This window comes from Bacillus rossius, chromosome 2, assembly GCF_032445375.1.
Source record: "Bacillus rossius redtenbacheri isolate Brsri chromosome 2, Brsri_v3, whole genome shotgun sequence".
Classification (NCBI taxonomy): Eukaryota; Metazoa; Arthropoda; class Insecta; order Phasmatodea; family Bacillidae; genus Bacillus; species Bacillus rossius.
Window position 1 is genome coordinate 93057499 of NC_086331.1, and position 18308 is coordinate 93075806.

The 18308-nt window shown below is 34.8% G+C and overlaps 1 protein-coding gene across 1 annotated transcript in view; it reads right to left on the reverse strand.

Annotated features, from left to right (window-relative positions):
• LOC134529469 (uncharacterized) overlaps nucleotides 1-18308 on the reverse strand; it is a 76345-nt gene that overhangs the window by 39440 nt on the left and 18597 nt on the right. Inside the window, exon 3 of the mRNA XM_063363599.1 lies at nucleotides 1423-1694. Coding sequence (XP_063219669.1) covers nucleotides 1423-1694 — 272 coding nt within the window. The remainder of the gene's footprint in view (nucleotides 1-1422; nucleotides 1695-18308) is intronic.

Sequence of the window (18308 nt, forward strand, 5' to 3'; positions counted from 1 at the left end):
TACCATTTTTTCATATCCAACCTATAAAAGTCGTATCTCTGCAGCTAATCAAGCAGGAGTAAGTTATGTGGTATGATTTATAATCAAGCATAACTACACAATCTTTTTTTTACAATTTGCTGAAGTTCTACTTTTTAAAAGGTGAAGTATTGTAAATATGGTTTTAGCATTAAAAAATATTATCTTCTGATCAAATCACACTTAACTTAAGATATTGGACACGATAAATAAAAATACCTTCAGCTATTCTAACTTATTCAAAGTTCTCTGAAATATCAACTCTTTAAGTTGTAACAGGGGTTAATATTATTTAAAAAATAAAAAAAGTTATGAAATCCATTAAATCAGTATTGGAAATATAAATATAATTTTACTATAATTATTTTTTAATTCACCATTGTGGTAAAAAGAAAAAAAAAAGGAGTTTAGTTGTTTTTTTTTTTGGTTAACGGTTATTGCCATATTTACTAGTTCTAAAGTTTTACATGGACATCCATTTGGGAAAGAGAAGAGGGGTAAAAAATTTGGAGATTTTATTTAAGTAATACAAAGCAAACACAGATTCAACTAATACGTTGGATAGTAAATTTAATTCAAATAAAGATGTGAGTGGATCAAATATCCTTAATTGGGCATATGGAAACAGGAAATAATTATTTAATTATTTTAAGCATAGCTTTAACTATAGTAAATTAAATTGTTCATATAAATGATGGAATGAACATAGTTAAAATTAAAAAGGTGTGTGTTAAACAATTTTTTAAATTGTCTACCTCATGAAATGAAAAGGAGGTTATGATTTCATCAAGGTAAAATACATACTCGAATACTCTAAAACAGAAGTTTTAAAATCACATTCTTGATCTATACTAAAAATTAAAAATGCCTATGCATTTTCACTTCAAAAAATACAATTTCTAAAGGATTTTCTTATGAAATAAATAGTTTATGCACCTGAAAAATTTATTATGTCTATTTATTTAGTAAAAATGTTTGGAATTAATCACATACTTTTTTTCAATGGTAAGAGTTTAGCAATACTCTGAAATTGCACGAAAAACCACAGTTTATAAGTTTGTTTAATATAAAATATTTAATAAATGTATTTTAATGTCATAAATAATGTTTATAAAATATCTGGTAAAGAAATTTGTGACCAAACAATAAATGCAGAAGATTTATCATGATGAATTTATGGGAATAACCATTAAAAACAGTAATGATAATAAACTAAAAATACCTACATGGGTTATAAGACTCAGTCTTAACTCTGTAACTAGTTACAGATTCATATACAGCAAAAAAAAAAAAAAAAAAATTCAATAATTACAGCATTCTCTTATACAGTAACATTAATTAACTTTCCAGCTTAAACCAACAAAAAAAGACTAAAAAAATATGTACAGAAGCAAAGTAACTTACCCATGTGGAACACCTTCGTATGGGTACACAACAACGCGATCACCAGGCTTGAATTCACACTTGCCATCAACATTTTCACCTAAAGTATCAATGATACCAGCCACTTCATAGCCAGGGAAAATTGATGCATCTCTTACACCATAGTGAGATGGACTCTGTTGTTGAGAAAGCCCTATTTCTTGAGAAACATCACTTGAAGTACTCGAAACACTTGAAATGCTAGAGATTGAAGGCGATCGTTTTAAACGGTAGCAAGCTCCAGCACAAATGACCTAAAAAACATTGGAAATAAAAATCATTGTTTGAAGCTAATAATATAAAAAAGAAAATATTTTAAAGTAAATAAGCACAAATACTGAAAAACATTCTAAAGTAGATTTTTTTTAGTTATATAATTTATGTTAAAAGTTTAACCTATATGAAATTTTCATACTTTACTACACTAAAATCTTATTAAGAAGTTTCTCAAGTACTTAAAAATTTTAACTTATTAACAGGAAAAATTTATTAAAATTGTATGTATTTATAGGTCAAATGCTCATTTTTTTAAACTTATTAAACAGAGAATTGTCAGAGTGGGATTTTCTTAAGAGGGTTTTACGCATGTCAAAAATATATGTACGAAAGTACAAAAAATTCTAGGGAGACTGTTACATTGTTATTCTCAAGTATATAAAACCTTTTTGGAAGTCTTATTTTTTCTACATGAGAGATGCCATGTACAAATTTTAGTATAAACAAAAAGTTTAATGTCTTAAAATTTCTGGCAAACATCGTTCCACCATTCTTACGAAGAGTGATATTTCAGGCCATAATAAAGTTTCATCACACAAAAGATAAGGTTTGGGAGGTGGTTTTACTGCCAGGCTCTGTTTAAAAATATCTAGGTTTCTGGGTTGAGGCAATTCTAGTTGATAATTACTTCACGTCTCAGCAGGTTCTGTTGCAGTTATTTTAAAGGTTGAACTGGGAGACTGCTGATCAATTACAGATATTTTGACAGTCACCTTACGACAGGGAGCAAAAAAAAAGATTACCATTTCCCTTATCACAAGCGTCACATCTTACATCAGGTGTCTCAACTATGACACTAACAACCTTGTATAATATGCAGCAGTTAGTGTTAATGATGCTTCGACTTTTGTTACCTTGAAGTCTTGTGGTCTAGTTACCATGTCAATACACTCGACTGATCAACACGCACAAAATTGTAGTGTTTATATTTTTTAATGATTTGTTAACATAATTATCATAGCATATCTAGTTTTGAGATAGCAAATGTGTAAAAGCAAACACTACATAAACATTGCTCTTGAAATATTTAAAGTAATATTTTTGGGTTTATTACCTGAGACTATTTTCATTTGTTTATCTACACAATGTAGACTGTTGGATTCTTCCATATAATGACTTTAAAATGTTCAGAACATATGTTAGTATAGGCCTACATGACCGACAATTAAACCATATGGCCCTAAAACACTGAACATTCCTTTTAACTAAACTATTTTTTCAAGAAACACCAATAAAAAAATGTGTAATCACTTCTCCATGTCCGCTGAATGACTAAACAAAAGTAGTATATGTGTATATTTTGTATTTGCATATAAAGAAAAATGGTGTCACATCACTTTCTCTGAAAAAAGTTATGTACTCAAAATTAATCATTTCCCAAATATTCCATATGCCCCATCAGAATGTTTGTTTAGTTTGGTAACCAAGCAGCATAGTGACTTCAACAAAGGAAAAAGTTAATAACTAAAGAGAAAGGGTTAATTATGAAGTATATTTGGTATTATTATAGTATGTACCTAAACAATCTTTCACTTACATTATTATCGACATATTTCATAGAAGCTGCTACTCTACTCAATTGCCTCTGTTTTAGTTTATTGTAGCCATTTGACATGTGCCTCCTTTGTCGGCGCTCAGCATGGCCGTGTGACATCTTCGGAGTGTTGTGTTAATTTAGTACTTACTTATTAAATAGAATATGAATAAGCGCGTTGCCTAAATGTACTAGTACTGGTAATAAGTGTCCATCTATGTATATATAATAGTAATTTAGCTGACTGTCATAGTGTCTCAGGGACGGTTGTAATGTTAACTAACGGTAATTGGAACTTTTAATAAACATTTTTAGAATAAGTAAAGGACGGACAATTAGGCCTAAATTTAAATATTAAAAAGGTTTAATAAGTAAACTTGTTTGAGTGTATTAATAATGTAATAACTATTTAAATTACGACAAGGGAAGCTTGACTTCAAGAGGTCGAGGTTTAGGACGGTAAAAACAGTCGGAGACAAGCGACTCGGGCCGGCGGATGTATGTGGTGGGATGGGAGACATTTATTTATTTTCTTAACTCTAAATAGCTGCAATAACTCTAAATATATGAAACCTTTTCAAATGTCTCCCAGAAGTCCGGCCCATTCTGTTTTCCTATTTTTGGGGGATGGTTTAAGTAAATTATATATATCCTTTGAGAGTATGTTGTCAATGTACATAAAGTGTGTGTAAGTTCAAACATAAGTAAATCAGTCACCACGAACAGCGAGTATTATTACAAACCTTGGCTCTTGTGTAATTAAGGTGGGTTGAATCCTGAATGTCACCCCATTGGGTAGGTATTAATGTAGGCAAGGAGCAGCGGGTCAACAATAGACCAAAAACTGGAGATGGCCCAGTTGAACAATCAATGTAGCCGGAGATCTCTTCACATTGCTCTACCGGCAGTTGGCACCCGAGGCAACATCTACCAATATAACACTGCACACTAGCGCCCCCCCCCCCCCCAACATGCAGAATTTGGCCATGTGTGTGTGTTACATTATATCCATCTTGTGTGTACAAATTTGCATGAAGGTATTGAACATGCCATGTTACAAAAAAATACAATAATGTGATTAAATAAAATGGCCCTAATCCACAGTTCATAAGTAACTCACTAACATAAAAAATTAATGTATAGTCACAATAATTAACCTAGCATTCATAGGCAAATCAAAGAAATTTTGGTAGTAACATAAAATTTATGACTGAATCACAACAGGACATTCAAGTTTAAGTGGTCTAATTTGATTTTTCTGCTCCTTGTAATCCATGTAAAAATACTAATTGAATGCTTAGTCCCCTGAAGTTCCCCAAAGAATCATCAGTTGTTCAGCATGGTTAGGTTGAGATGCCCTGTGTCTCAAGTATATTATTTTTACATGTAATTTAAATTAAGTAATTAAAGGCATCATTCGCTTTTTGTATTTACTCTTAATTTGTTACCCGCAATTAAGACTTTTAGCAGGACACATTTAAAGACAACTTTCTGGTATGCACGCCATAGCTTCTGTGTTTTGCGCACCATGTTTGTGTGACGGGTCGCACCATGTTTGTGTGACGGGTCGCACCATAATTTGTCATTTTGTGTTGGTACGCGAGCTGACCAATGAGCGGCGCGATGATCAGCGGCGACGCGAGGAGTTGCGGCCATCATTGTGGCCTGTTGGATTGGAGCAGCTGACCCGAGGTGGTCATGTTGACCACTCTCATGCACCGGACTTGTCGATTCCACCCGGACTGTGTGAACTACCCATAAGACCAAATCTACATGCCCTGGCAGTGAGCGTTTTAGCAGACTAGAGCGTCGACATCACAAGTAGGAGAGGTGCATGGGTATGGTGAGCCACACATCGGGCTAGTAATTTTCGTTAATGCATGCAGCATGTTGTGTTGGACTTAGTGGCATGAACGGTAATTGCTTTGATAATTTTTCGCTGCCCAGTCATTACTTCGTAACACAGTTTGGGCTGGACTGTCCTTAACGACACATTTTGGCAGTATAACGGAATTGCATTACAAAATTAAATGCAGAAAAGCTGGAGTTGAAACAACATTTTATGGTATCGAGACAGCAGCGTTTGGCATGTTTAAGTGGCTACCAAGTAGTAGTGGTAACAAACTCAATCTAACAGTTATTGCTCAACCTCGTCATGACTGATGAGTAATTTTTTGGTGAAATAACTGAGGTATAATGCATGCATGCCATGCCAATAGATGAACCAAAACCTCCTTAATGTCTCGTGCATTTCTGGGAAGTTATTTCCTAGTCCAGACGATTACATGCAGTACGAAAGAGAAGTGGGCACGGCCCTTATGTTTGTGTCAGGCTATAAGTATCTTGCGATACGAGCAAGTGCGAGCAGGCTGTGTGCTCTAGGTTTTCACGCCAGCTTGTTGAAAATGTCAGGGTGGTGCAAAGAAAAGACTTTTAAGTGTTTCTTACATGAGATTTTGTACAATTTATTTACTGCCACGAGACATAAGACAGTTTGACATCGCACGTAGTGACGTCCAACTTTTCTCCAACCTTTTTGTGAAACTTTGTAAAATTAAGTTTATCTTTCTTGTTGGATTCACCATGAAAATTACATTATGTATCAGTATACACGTTAACACTTACATCATGGTTGAAAGACTTTAAATGCCATGAGCTGGAAGCATGGATTAGCACATATTGATGCACAGTAATGAACTGTAAATCAAATCATGACAGTATTTTAATTATTATAATCAGTATTATTGTATTTTGATTTTTAAAGTTTTATCAAAATTAGGTCATTCGGAGGTGCACACCGGTAGCGAGTATAGATTACCATTGTGTATTCACCCTGGCCATAATTATTGTTTTGGATATTGTAATATCATTGTCATTCAATTTTAGTAAAGTAAAGAGCAAAATTAAAAACAACATTTTAAGGCTTTTAATTATGTTTGTGCTTATGTCAGAGTAAGAGGATTAGATGCTTAATTCAGGTAACTCGAGCTTGCCTCTGACTTTAAATTTTGTGTCCACCACTCGCATAGAAGCCTGAAGATTTATTTTTGTTCCCAGTGATATGCTCTGAACCATAAGTTAGTTGAGTCCTTTGGAAACAGTGTCTGTCTTAACTGTGCAGTAATGCATTGCTGCTGAATATTGACCGTTTCCTAGCAGTCCTGATGTTGTATTGGAGAAAATATTTTAAAATGTTGCCCTGTATAGCTAATAGTTTTTACTTGATTTGATATAACAATGACTTTGACTACATCAAATCTACAGAATTTATAATTATACACATATTTTAATCATTTAGTTATTCTTGTACATACTTAGCTTAGCAATACAGTTTTCCTGGCAATCAACACTTCAATCACTATAAGTATTTCTAGACTGTATCTTTCCTGTACATAGAAAAAAATAAACAACAAAAATATTCTCGAGATTTTTTCTATACAATACGGTACTTATATGTATATAAGTCATTAAACTAAGCAATTTGGGTAAGTCCAAACGCAAACAAAAACATATTTATTTGACTAAACATTATAGTTATAGGCCTATATATTTTTGTTTTAGAATTTTTAAAGGAATTAACTAAAAACTGAGCCCACTTTATGGCTCTACAGCAACAAAATTAGTAGCAAGTGAAGCACATTTCAGGTTAGGCATCAGGTGTAGATACAGCAGTATTGACCCAGGATGCTTCTTTGATGGAGTTTGTTCATGGCGATATTGAATAGTGCATTGCTGATGTTAGCTAATCTAAATCCATCTTCTCTAGTGATATTGTTGGGATTTTTTTTTCTCTCTTTCATTCCTATGGCTTCACTGATTTTCTGTAATTTTAACACAAAATGTTTGTAATCTATTTTCATCAGGTCAAAGTAAAGGAGGTGCCCAGTTTTACTGATTTGTGGGGTTATTTATATTGATATCTACCAGATTTTTCTTCAGAAGAATTGAGATTTTTCTGCCAGTCCATCCAAAGTATGTTTTGTTACAGGAAGATAGTAGGTACTTAATAAACCACCGGAAGGTTTTCAGGTTGTTCTGTTTTTTACTGAACGTAAACATGCATTCCATTTGCTGATAAGCCTATAGATTGTTCTGATATGGTGTTTCACTAGCATCTTTGATATTTTTCCAGTAGTTCCTTTGATGTATGACAACAAAGCCCAATTTTATTTGGAGTCTCAATTTTTGCTTTTCCTTTGCTGTTAGGTACCTTTGATTGTTCTACGTGTCTCTTTTTCTGGGTAACCACTGGTGATTAGATAATGCTTAACATGCTGTAATCCTTATAGTATATAGTACATTTAACTCATTACAGATTTTGATTGCTCTGTTCACTAATGTGCAGGCTAAAGTGTTCAGTTCTAATTAACATCCTTTCTATGGGATGTGGGAAAATAAAAAAATAACAATTACATAATCAAGATATTTTACAAACGAGCACAAAATTTTATTGTAGCAGGGTTGGGAAAGAAACCAGGTTTTTTAAAAACCAAACCTGGTTTTTTTTTTGTTCAAACCAGGTTCAAACCAAGTTTTTTTTTTTTACTACATTAGTTATTTTGGTTCTGCGCATGTTAAAATGAAAGCAATAAAACATTCCGCTTTCTGCCACACATGTTGAACCAGAAAAGTTTTAACATCAAAGAACTGAGGTCCAGCAAATCTGCACATTTGACTGAGATTTAACCACAGAAAGGGTATTCCCCATAAGAGGAGGATTCTCCATAGAATGGATGTTTCCTACAGAAAGGGGATTTACAATTTAGTCTGAGATTTCCCACAAAATAGAATTTCTTTTTAAATAATAAATTTATTTATTTCCTCTTTATTTACCATTTTGACTACTATTTACTAATTAATTTAATTTTAGAGGAGAATTTAGCTGGGTATAATTTACAACTTACTCACATAATTTAAATGATAATATCTTGATTAGTACATGATTTTTTGTTCCTGGAAATCATAAGAAACATTAATGCGCGAACTATTGTTATTAGAGTGGAATTAGACCATTCATTAAAACCAGTTTGTTTAAAAAAACACTTGATTTAAACCATTGCTTGAATCAGCCAACCCTGCATTATAGGCACGTAAATTTCATTTTACATCAAAATGCTAATGGCCAGGAGATTTTGTTAAGAATAATTCTTTACTGAAGGTTCATTCATAAATATTATCATCAGGTGAGTTCCTAATGATTAGCTTGGTAGTCAAAATATATTAGTTACATAAAATCAATTGGGCCAGTCTACTTTAAATGTTATGGTCAACACAGGATCTAATGCTTACTTTGTTTAGTTCTAATTTATATCCTGCCAACAAGGTAATGAAAGATGTGCAAACACTATAAATGTCAGGAAAATTGGGCAAGAAATCAGCCATGGACTATTGCAAGGAAGCATCCTGGCATTTACCTGGCATGATTTAGATAACTTTGACGACAGTCGTCGTACCCTCCCAGATACAGAGGCCGTACCTGGCCACCGACGGGGGCCTGAGGTAGTGTGTTTCTCCCCAGTGAAGTGCGACGGCCAGGGACGCACCCGCGTGCGCCCTAGCGGGCTAATGAGCCTTTTGCGCAAGAGAGGATTCTGTGTTTTTGTGTATATTTTCTAAATGGTCACGGGCCTCAACGAGTGTGTAAATATTGTATATAATTTATTAATTCTGTAAACTTGTTGTGATTAATGTTTCGTTTTGCTGTGAATATTCTGTGTTTCCACACATATGCTAGTATGTAATTGCAGCCTGGCGCGCCGCGAGACGGGGCTCTCTCCCACGCCGGCCGATTTCCCCTCCCCTCCCCGCAGCCCGCGGGCGCCCGCGGGGAGAGTCAGTCGTGTTCAGGGCTCGAACGAGGACGGTCGAGTACGCCGCTCCGCGCTGCTCGCGAGGCGCGTACTCGGAGCTCGTGGCCAACCTTCGTTTTCAGTTCACGAGTCATTCGGCAGTCAAGCTGCAACCGCGAGTCATTCGCCGCGTTACTGAGTTTACGAGTCGTCAAGTGACGTTACCAGCAGAGTACGGCAGTCAAGCTGCCTCCGCGAGTCATTCGCCGCGTTACTGAGTTTACGAGTCTCCGACAGACGTTACTCACAGAGTATTCCGGACCATACGTTACGTAACAGGGTGCACGCGCACAGCGCCTCTTCGTGGTGTAATTTAACGGGACTAGTATTACGTGTAAGCAGCCTCAATCTGTGCCGGGACGTCATAGCGGACCATACGGTGTTACGTGAGTCTGGGTCGCCGTGGGAAGGGAGCTGGTTCCGCGGTGGTTTCGCCAGGCTGCGGCAGGGTCATAAATCGTTAATAAAAGGGGCTCGTGAAAACCGTCAACACCGAATCGTTATTGGAACAATTTACCAATATTCCTCTCCACCTAACTCCTCCCTCCAGGTCCCGCAGTTCCCGGTCCCGGCCACGTTGGCCTGGACCCACTCTCCGCAGAGCAGTACGGGCATAACTGGACATTCACGCAAGCAGGGAACCGGGGGCCTCAAGCCGAGGGACGTCAACTTATGGGAAACTAAAATCAGGTTGGATGGACATGGATTCAAATACAGATCCTCCTGAATTGAGTCCCAACATTTTGCTATTGCAAACCTCGCATGGATTTATGAGTTAGTACTTTTACTGGCGTTCATTTAGACTCTGAATAAAAATAGTTATACTCTGCACTCAGCAGAGTTTTTGCCTAGTTTTATTTTAGGAGTTTTTTAAATTTTAAATAAGTGACTTTTCAAGTTCACTATTACTATAATTTTCCATCATTCCAGCTGGCCAAGAACATCCATAAAACCATCAGTTGTATGTTCAAGGTTCTCTCATTTGTAAAAAAATTTGTTTTTAGAAATATAAATCCACTTGTCAAGATAATTTCTTAATCACTCACGAAATTCTTGTTGGACACACCTGATAACAGTATTAGACCGAAAATCCGTTGAAATGATGTAGCAGAAAAACACTCTTCCTACATTGTACATTTTGTGACTTGTTAGCTATTTGCTTAAATAAATTAATGCTTTCACTGTTATTTGACTCCGATCTTGTCCCTTTCATTTCTGGTTATTTCCCATACCAATAGCTATGGAAATTTCTTCATTTTAAGATGCTATTTTAAGATGCTTTATTGAAAAAAATAATGTTCTTCAGTGATAATGTGTTTTGAATTTTTCAATGAGTGAATAATATATATTATTTAGCATAGTAAGTTTTCAAGCAAAGTATGAACCAAATTCATTACACCACGTTTGTCATTCATAAATGCAACAGTTCAACTTGCAAACAGTTTGTGCAACTAAACCTTTAATTAATGTTATTTTGTCAATATGATACAATGCCATACACAACACACTCACTCATAGCACATTAGTACAGTAAACTCTCGATTATCCGTGTTAATTGGGACCTTCCGATGCCCGGATAATTGAATGCCCATAAAAAACCCCGGATAATCCGTTTCACCACTTAAAAATGGTGTATTTACTGGCAAAAGTTGGTCTCTTCAGTAGAATTATATGAGTACAAACAAAGGCTTTGTATACCGCGTCCCAGCTTATTGGACCGTAAACAATACTGACACTGTGTTGCCACCATCCTTCTCCTGTCCCCTTTATTGCTTCGGGAGGGAGAGCGGCGGCAGTCCCAACTCAGCATCTCCCTCCACCCTTTTAACGACCTAAACCAAACATACAAAGCATTGTCAACATCTGCGTGGGTAGATGTTTTCATGCTTTTACGTTTAGAAGGCCCTGCCACACTGTCTGATCTACTAGCAAACTGCAAAAGTTTTTCTTCACTTTTATTAATGTCTCGCACGGTTTGGATTCCAATTTCATATTCCTGTGCTAATTTCGCGGCAGTTTCTCCTTTTTTTAACCTGTCCACAACTTCTAACTTCTCTGCTATTGTCAGCACTTTACGTTTCCTTTTACCAGACATCATTACAAAAACAAATGTGCCTGGGAGAACTGATGTTAATAACTGCGTGAAAAATGCCTCTAAGGAGTGTGGAAAAGTAAAAGAGGTAGAGGGACCTTTTTTTTTTTTAGCGTGGCGGGGCGCTGTGAAAAGAAAATTTAAAAGGGGGGGTGGGGGAGGGAGTTGAGCCGGAAGCATTCCTTTTTGGTTTAAAGTGTGACAAATTGACGGGTGAAGATGGCGGGGGAACGAGGGTCTGAAGGGTCAGGTAAAAGGCTTTCTGACACAGCAGTAAAAAAAAAAAAGTGCGGCGTAGCCACACCCGGTCTTTTTTTTTTACAACTTCATAAAAAAATCAAGCACGGATAACCCGAAAACCGGATAAACCAGGCCCGGATAATGGAGAGTTTACTGTATTTAATGTTTCAACCTGCTTTTTCATGATAAAATTATACTTGTTCCAGCCATAACTGCGTAATTTTTGTTTGCGTATCCAAAACTTAAAATGTTTTGCTGATTTTTGTTTGCTTAGCTGATAAGAATTCAGGTAACAAAAACAGATAGCCTATCTTCAATTTCAGATTTGTCATTATAATCTTGAACACTGTCAAATTTTATACTTACCATCACTGTCTTCTACACAAAACAAAATAATCAAAACATTTCCTTCTTGATTAATTTTGATTATTTCACCTTCAGTAACCATCAAATGAGGTAACGCGATGGTAAAACTGAACTCGCATTACGAAAGACTTTGGTCTCTGTTCAACCCTCCAGTTCTCAACTTTTCACTGTTTCAGAAAATCAGTGGGTTCCACAAGGCCAATATTAAATTTTTTTGTCAGATTAATTTGGTCAAAATGCTGTTTGATGCAATCTATGTTCACTTCAAACGGTTTGATACAAAACTATTTTATGTAGTTGGATGGTCTGTTGAAAAGGTGTTATCAGACTTTCATAGCTCTAATATCAGATTTAATCACTGGAACATTGTAAAAACAGCAACTAAATCAAATTAACCATTCAATTGTATTTATCTTCGTGATAGTAAAAAATACACAAATCATTGCATTCATTATACAAAATGATTTCAGCAATGAATATAGGTTTTTTTTTTACTCAAAACTATGTTTCTTTACAATACAGTCAAACTTGTTTAGTACAAACCCGAATGGACTGAGAAACAAAATGAATTAAGAAAAAAGATTTATGTCCTCAACTATGGCAGTTTTTCAGAACCATCCATATTTGCCCGAACAAAAAATGTTACTCATTCCTTATCCAAATCACTGACACTGCAGAACTCATTCTTGAAAGTCAAGCCGAACAATGTAATGGGCCCAGTAAGAGGTACATATTATAATTATTTAACTTTTTCCCATCCGACTCCAGCCAGCTTTGTCAAGCCAACATATGGCCGCATTTCACAATTGTGTCGTCTCATTCTATGGAAAACAGATATATTAACTCTGTTCAAAATTTTATCTTCACTCTTCAGGCAAGTACACAGTGTGGTGAAATCAAAAAATTCTTGGTTTTTTTCAAATCTTTTCTTTTAGTCCCATTTCCACTTTAATTAAAACATTTTTCTCTAACAATATTGCATGCCCAGACTTAGAGTATGACTGCTTAACTCTTCTATGACAACAATGAAACTTAACAATCAAGTTAAAACACAACAAAAAAATTACAAAGCTGAAATGAACTCATATGTTACAACAGGGAAAGCACATAAGGCCTGATTCGAGGATGTTAGTGAACAACGCGGTGAAAACTATGTCAACAGGTCTTACTGCAAGTATCCAGGAAGAGTTGTGTATAGCTCGACATTAGAGTAAACAGGCAAAGGGGATTAGGACGCCCAGTAACTTGACATTCCTTGCTCGCTACCTGGCTGTTGGCAAGGTAGTGTAGACAAAAGGATAAATTGTTTGACATGTTTACGGCCAAAGTGTTTGTTCATTTGCCACAAAACAAGTCTCAAAGCTGTAAACAGTCTCCTCTCCTCCACTAATGAAATGTGAATTTGTTGCCGCTGCAGAAATTAAGCATGTTTTACTAATAGTTAACAATAATTATTGAATAAAATTTAAAATATACACAATTTTTGTAACTTGACTAAACAGTAATTTTGAGGAACCAGCAAAAACTTTTGAACTTATGCGATTTCACAATACAGAAGTTCACATTACACAGATTCTACTGTACCACATAAAATATAGCTAGTCAAAAGTTTTTCAACTATATTTTTCATTGAAAAAACTGATTTGATATTTATCTGCATAATAATAAACATAGTAAAACACACATTGTATGATATATGTAAAACATACATTGCCTAATATATATGAAACAATACATTTGTGTTATTACCAGTATGATCTCAGCATGCAACAACACTGTTCTTCTCTATAAGTCAACAAACAGACAAATCACATTCAAAGCCATTTTCCAGAAAACACCAATGATACTGAAACCAAATCTAGATATGTATCTGTGGTATGTATATGTGGGGGAGGGGGTCCCACTCCCTGAAATCAGTAAAAAAATTAAAAGTAATTGGTACCTAGTTGTTATTCAGTTTCATTTGCTTGCAAATAATTTCCGTACTATTAACTTCCAAAAAAATATGTATATAAATGGCAACAGGAGTACCGTGAATTTAAAAGACAGGTGTACAATGAAGATGTGGCCTTGTTTTGAAATATATCATACCAAGGATAATTTCACTACATAACTTATTTTATTTGCAAAATTTTAGGCTTATACATATACAACTTTGGTGCCAAATTTGTCAAGAAAACAAAGTTGCCAATAGTGAAGAGACCTAGTAAAAATCTCAAATAGGGTACAAGATTCTGGAATATTACAGAAATTGAAGCTTCTAGAAGGTCGCCGAGCACACCAACTGATCCTATATGAGGGAGTGACCGGCAATAGGCATAAGTTCATTCTTATGAGGTTAGCTTATGTGTTAATGGTTTCTCTGCTTGTCTTTCAAGTTGTTTTATCTGTAGCTCTGTTTATTGAGTCAGTGAGCTTTGTGAATAGCTGTGAATCTGCTATATCTGCAATTTGCTATTCTGAATTATTAATTTGCTATTAAGTCAACTGCATTCATAATGAATCGACATGCTTCTACAGAAAACATTTTTACAAAAAACACAGTGTAAATACGCCTGTTAGCAACAGTGCTGAAATTGGCTGTTCCAATAAAAATGTTTCTTCTAGTGTCACAAATAACAGTATCATTGATCCAGACCCAGTTGCGGGGGACTTCAAACAAGAAAGAAAAAATGTTGGTGATATTGGAAACTATTTTCAAAGCAATTCCATTCATTTGTTAAAAAATGAAGAAAAAATTTTGCTTGTAGAAAATGTTTAGAAACCTCAACCTGTAAATAAATCTCCTTCTACTTCTAGTAGTTATAGTTCAAACAATACTAGTTCTTTTCAAATGAAATGGCTAGAAGAATTAAAACTGTTAGCTTATTCTTTAGAAAAATCAGGATCTTTTTGTAAATATTTTTGTAATATTTACGCACTTCAAAAGTGTAGGAAAATATCACCAAGTAACAGGGGAATTAGTAATACATGCATTTAGTAATATGAAAAAAGCCAAGGAAATATTTTGTAAACATGTAAAATGCACATATCATAAAACATCAGTTTTGATTGCTGAAAACAAAAAATCCATTTGTTAAAAAAAACTAAGTGTTACCACTGAAGTCAATTCTCAAAAAAGATTGGCTACTGAAAAAAAAAGAAAAATGATTGATCCCTATAATACAAACAATAATATTTTGTGGAAGGCAGCAAATACTAATAGCAGTAAGAGGTCATTGTGATGATGGACGAATAGGATTAGAAAATCCAGAAAAAAAAAATTACGGAAATTATCTATCACTGCCAAGATACAGAGCTAACAGTGGAGATAATGACTTTAGAGACCAATTATGAACAGTGGTGGGATGAGCATGTACACTAGTTAATTTATTCAAAATGAACTCATTAACATGTTTGGTCATTTAATCAAATCTCGAATTGTGACAAATGTCAGGAAGTCTATTTGTTCTTCCATTTTAGCAGATGAAACCACTGACATTAGCCAAATAGAACAGTTTTCTCTTTGTGTACGGTATGTTGAAGACCAATCATACAAAATTAGAGATGATTTCCTAACTTTTGTCCCCGTTTAATGTAAAGTTACTGAGTGCAAGCTTAGCTAACACAGTGTTAAGATACCTTGCCAAGTTCAGACTTTGACTTAAAGAAAATGAGAGGTCAAGGATACAATGACAGTGCCACAATGTGAATACAAGAGAATACAAGCTTCTATCAAAGAAAAACTACCACTAGCATTGTATACACATATGTGGCATGCTTTGCATACCCTATGGAGTATTTAAAGGCTTCAGTTGTTTCCCCTGCCTTTTTTAAATATTTTTAATATTAATTATAAGCTTTATTATGCATAGTACTTATTTTATAAATATTGCTGTAGATTTTATTTTAGTTCTTTAATAGTTATGGCCATTTTATTTACATGCTGGTATTATTTTGTTACTACTTGTATTTTAGGTTTATTTAGTTTATTTATTTGTAAGTCTTAAGTTTATAAGTTTTATTTGTAATTTGTTTTTAATCTTTTTAAAACAGTTTTGGAAGGTAGTTTATATTCTCAGTTAGGTGGAACTCTCTGGAACTCTCTGCGTGGAACTCTAGTTTTCCTTCCTGGCTGCGAGAGGGGCATGGTTGATGACGATTGCCCTGGGTGAGTGGGTGGAGCGCTGGCGGCAGTTAGTCTGGGCGGGGCGGCCGCGGACAAAAGGCAGAACAGCGTGTAACTGTTTTCGTGGACTTCATTCGTCGCTGTTTTAAACTGGAAAACTGTAGTGCTAAACGGACGCTGCAGATGTTTAACTATGGAACACGAGTGAAGGTAGCGGAAAAAAATGCTAGTGTATATTTTGCAGTGATAACTTGTTCACACATTTAAACATGAAAACTGTGTCTGGAAACTGGCTTACCAGATATATCACAGTGGTACACAATTTCTGGAAGAAAAGTGCGCATGTGTATGAGTCAGCTTGCTGGAGGGCGTAAGTGTATCTGCTGTGGCTGTCAAGACATTGTAGGGTTTGATGCTGTCCGGAACCCAGGTTCATGGCATACGTCTTGGGAAACGTATGTTTCTTAACCAGGGACCTAAACTCAGGTAAGTGGACCTGTCCAAGAGGGTGTGTCATGATTTAAAACCAGGCACAATCTGCTGAAGTGATTTCCCATTCTACTGTGAGCAGCCCAAAAGCAGGAAACCAATTTTGATATTAAGAATAGTGTGGTGTTTCGGTATTGTAGATTTTTGGCCAAAAACCTCTTATGCACATAAAAAAACAACACCCATCCTCGAAATGAGTGTGTTAACGACTATAGGCCACCAAAATTGTATGCCATGCATACGATTTAGTGAATGACCCGTGTCGAGAACTTGTTTGAAGGAACCTTTATAATTTATAAAAAAATTTTAAATACTATTTAAAGAGTAGTGTATAACTTTTTTAGCAGGCTGAAGATTATTTGTTTTGAGGCATGTTAATCAGTAATAAAAATGTTCGCTCAAATGTTGTTTATATTTATAAGTTTATCTGAACATTCTGTTTTTAGATTTGTATTGACACTGTGTTCAAAAAAGAAAAAAATTATTATTAATTAAATTAAATTGTTTGAAACATTTATAAATTTTTGTACTTCTTTAGTAAGCCCTATCAAGATAATTTCTTTCTTAGAATTTTTTTGGAGTAACATCTTAATTGTGTTTTTAAGGACACCTGCTTCAGGAAATAGCAATTTAGCGGAAAAAAGTTTAAATATAAACTTCAATTTTTAAAAAATTGTGAAGGCCATTCCCATAAAGTGTCTAAATTGCAGTGGTTTTACCCTGAGTGGGAAAGCTAGTACAATTGTTCTTCACATAGTCTAAATTTGCGTTTGACGGATGCAAGTAACATTCCTTGTATGAGCGTTATCAAAAAGTCTGTGGTTTTTTCCATACTGAAATCAACGATATCTGACAGTTACCCTGAACAAAAAAAAACTTATTTCACTATGTGATACACGATGGGTGGGGTGGAAAGGCACGACTCAGTGTTTTTATTTAAAGATATTTTAGAACAAATCTTTATCTTTCTTTTGAAAATAGAAGAAGAATCATGTGACTCAGCCCTCAGGCACATGCTCTAAGTAGTTTTATCAGTCAATTACAATTTCTTGTCAATCATTTTCTTTTGAGCTAGATTCTGTCAACATTAATAACTTATCTCAGAAGCTTAAAAAAATGTTTAAAAGCTATGGCAAATGTTACAAGTGTCTTAGATCTGCTATCGAAATAAAGCTAATGATAACTTTAAAACCCTGTATGCTCAAGTAAAGGAATTTGCTGCAAAACTTCACATAAAGTAACTTGATTATTTTTGTAATTCACTAAAGCAACTCTTTGAATCTTACAAGGAAACAGTTGCTTCCTTAAAAAAAAATTCTTCCAGAATTTTGTACCAAAACAGATTTCTGTTCATTGGAACCTGCTTTCAATTCCTACGAAGAAAATTTGATAAATAAAAAGGTTGTGCAAAGTGAGCTTATGTTGTGGAAAGAAAAGTGGAGTCAGGAAAAAACCTGAAAATCTTCCCAAAACAGCCATTAGTTCTCTAGAAAAACATGACATGGCTTTCTTCCCTAAAATTTATATTCTCTTGAAACTACTAGCAGTTCTGCCTGTTTCTGTTGCAACTGTGGAAAGAAGCATCTGAAGTTTAAGAAGATTGAAGATTTACTTAAGAAATACCACACTGGAAAAATAGGATTAATGGACTAGCATTGCTTTAAATCCATACATTAAAATAAGCGATGAATAAGTTCTTGATAAGTTTGCTAGTGTATCAAGAAATATGGACTTCATTTTGTAAACTTTACCTAAAAAGGCAAACTTTTTTTATGTATTCATTTGACACCCTAGTTATAGCTCAAAAATAATAAACCAACATTCTTTTCCATTGTAGAAAATGTACTTTTGTTGGGTTGTTGGGACTAAGCAAAAAAATCTTTACTAAAATAAGTTAACACATTAAGTAAATAA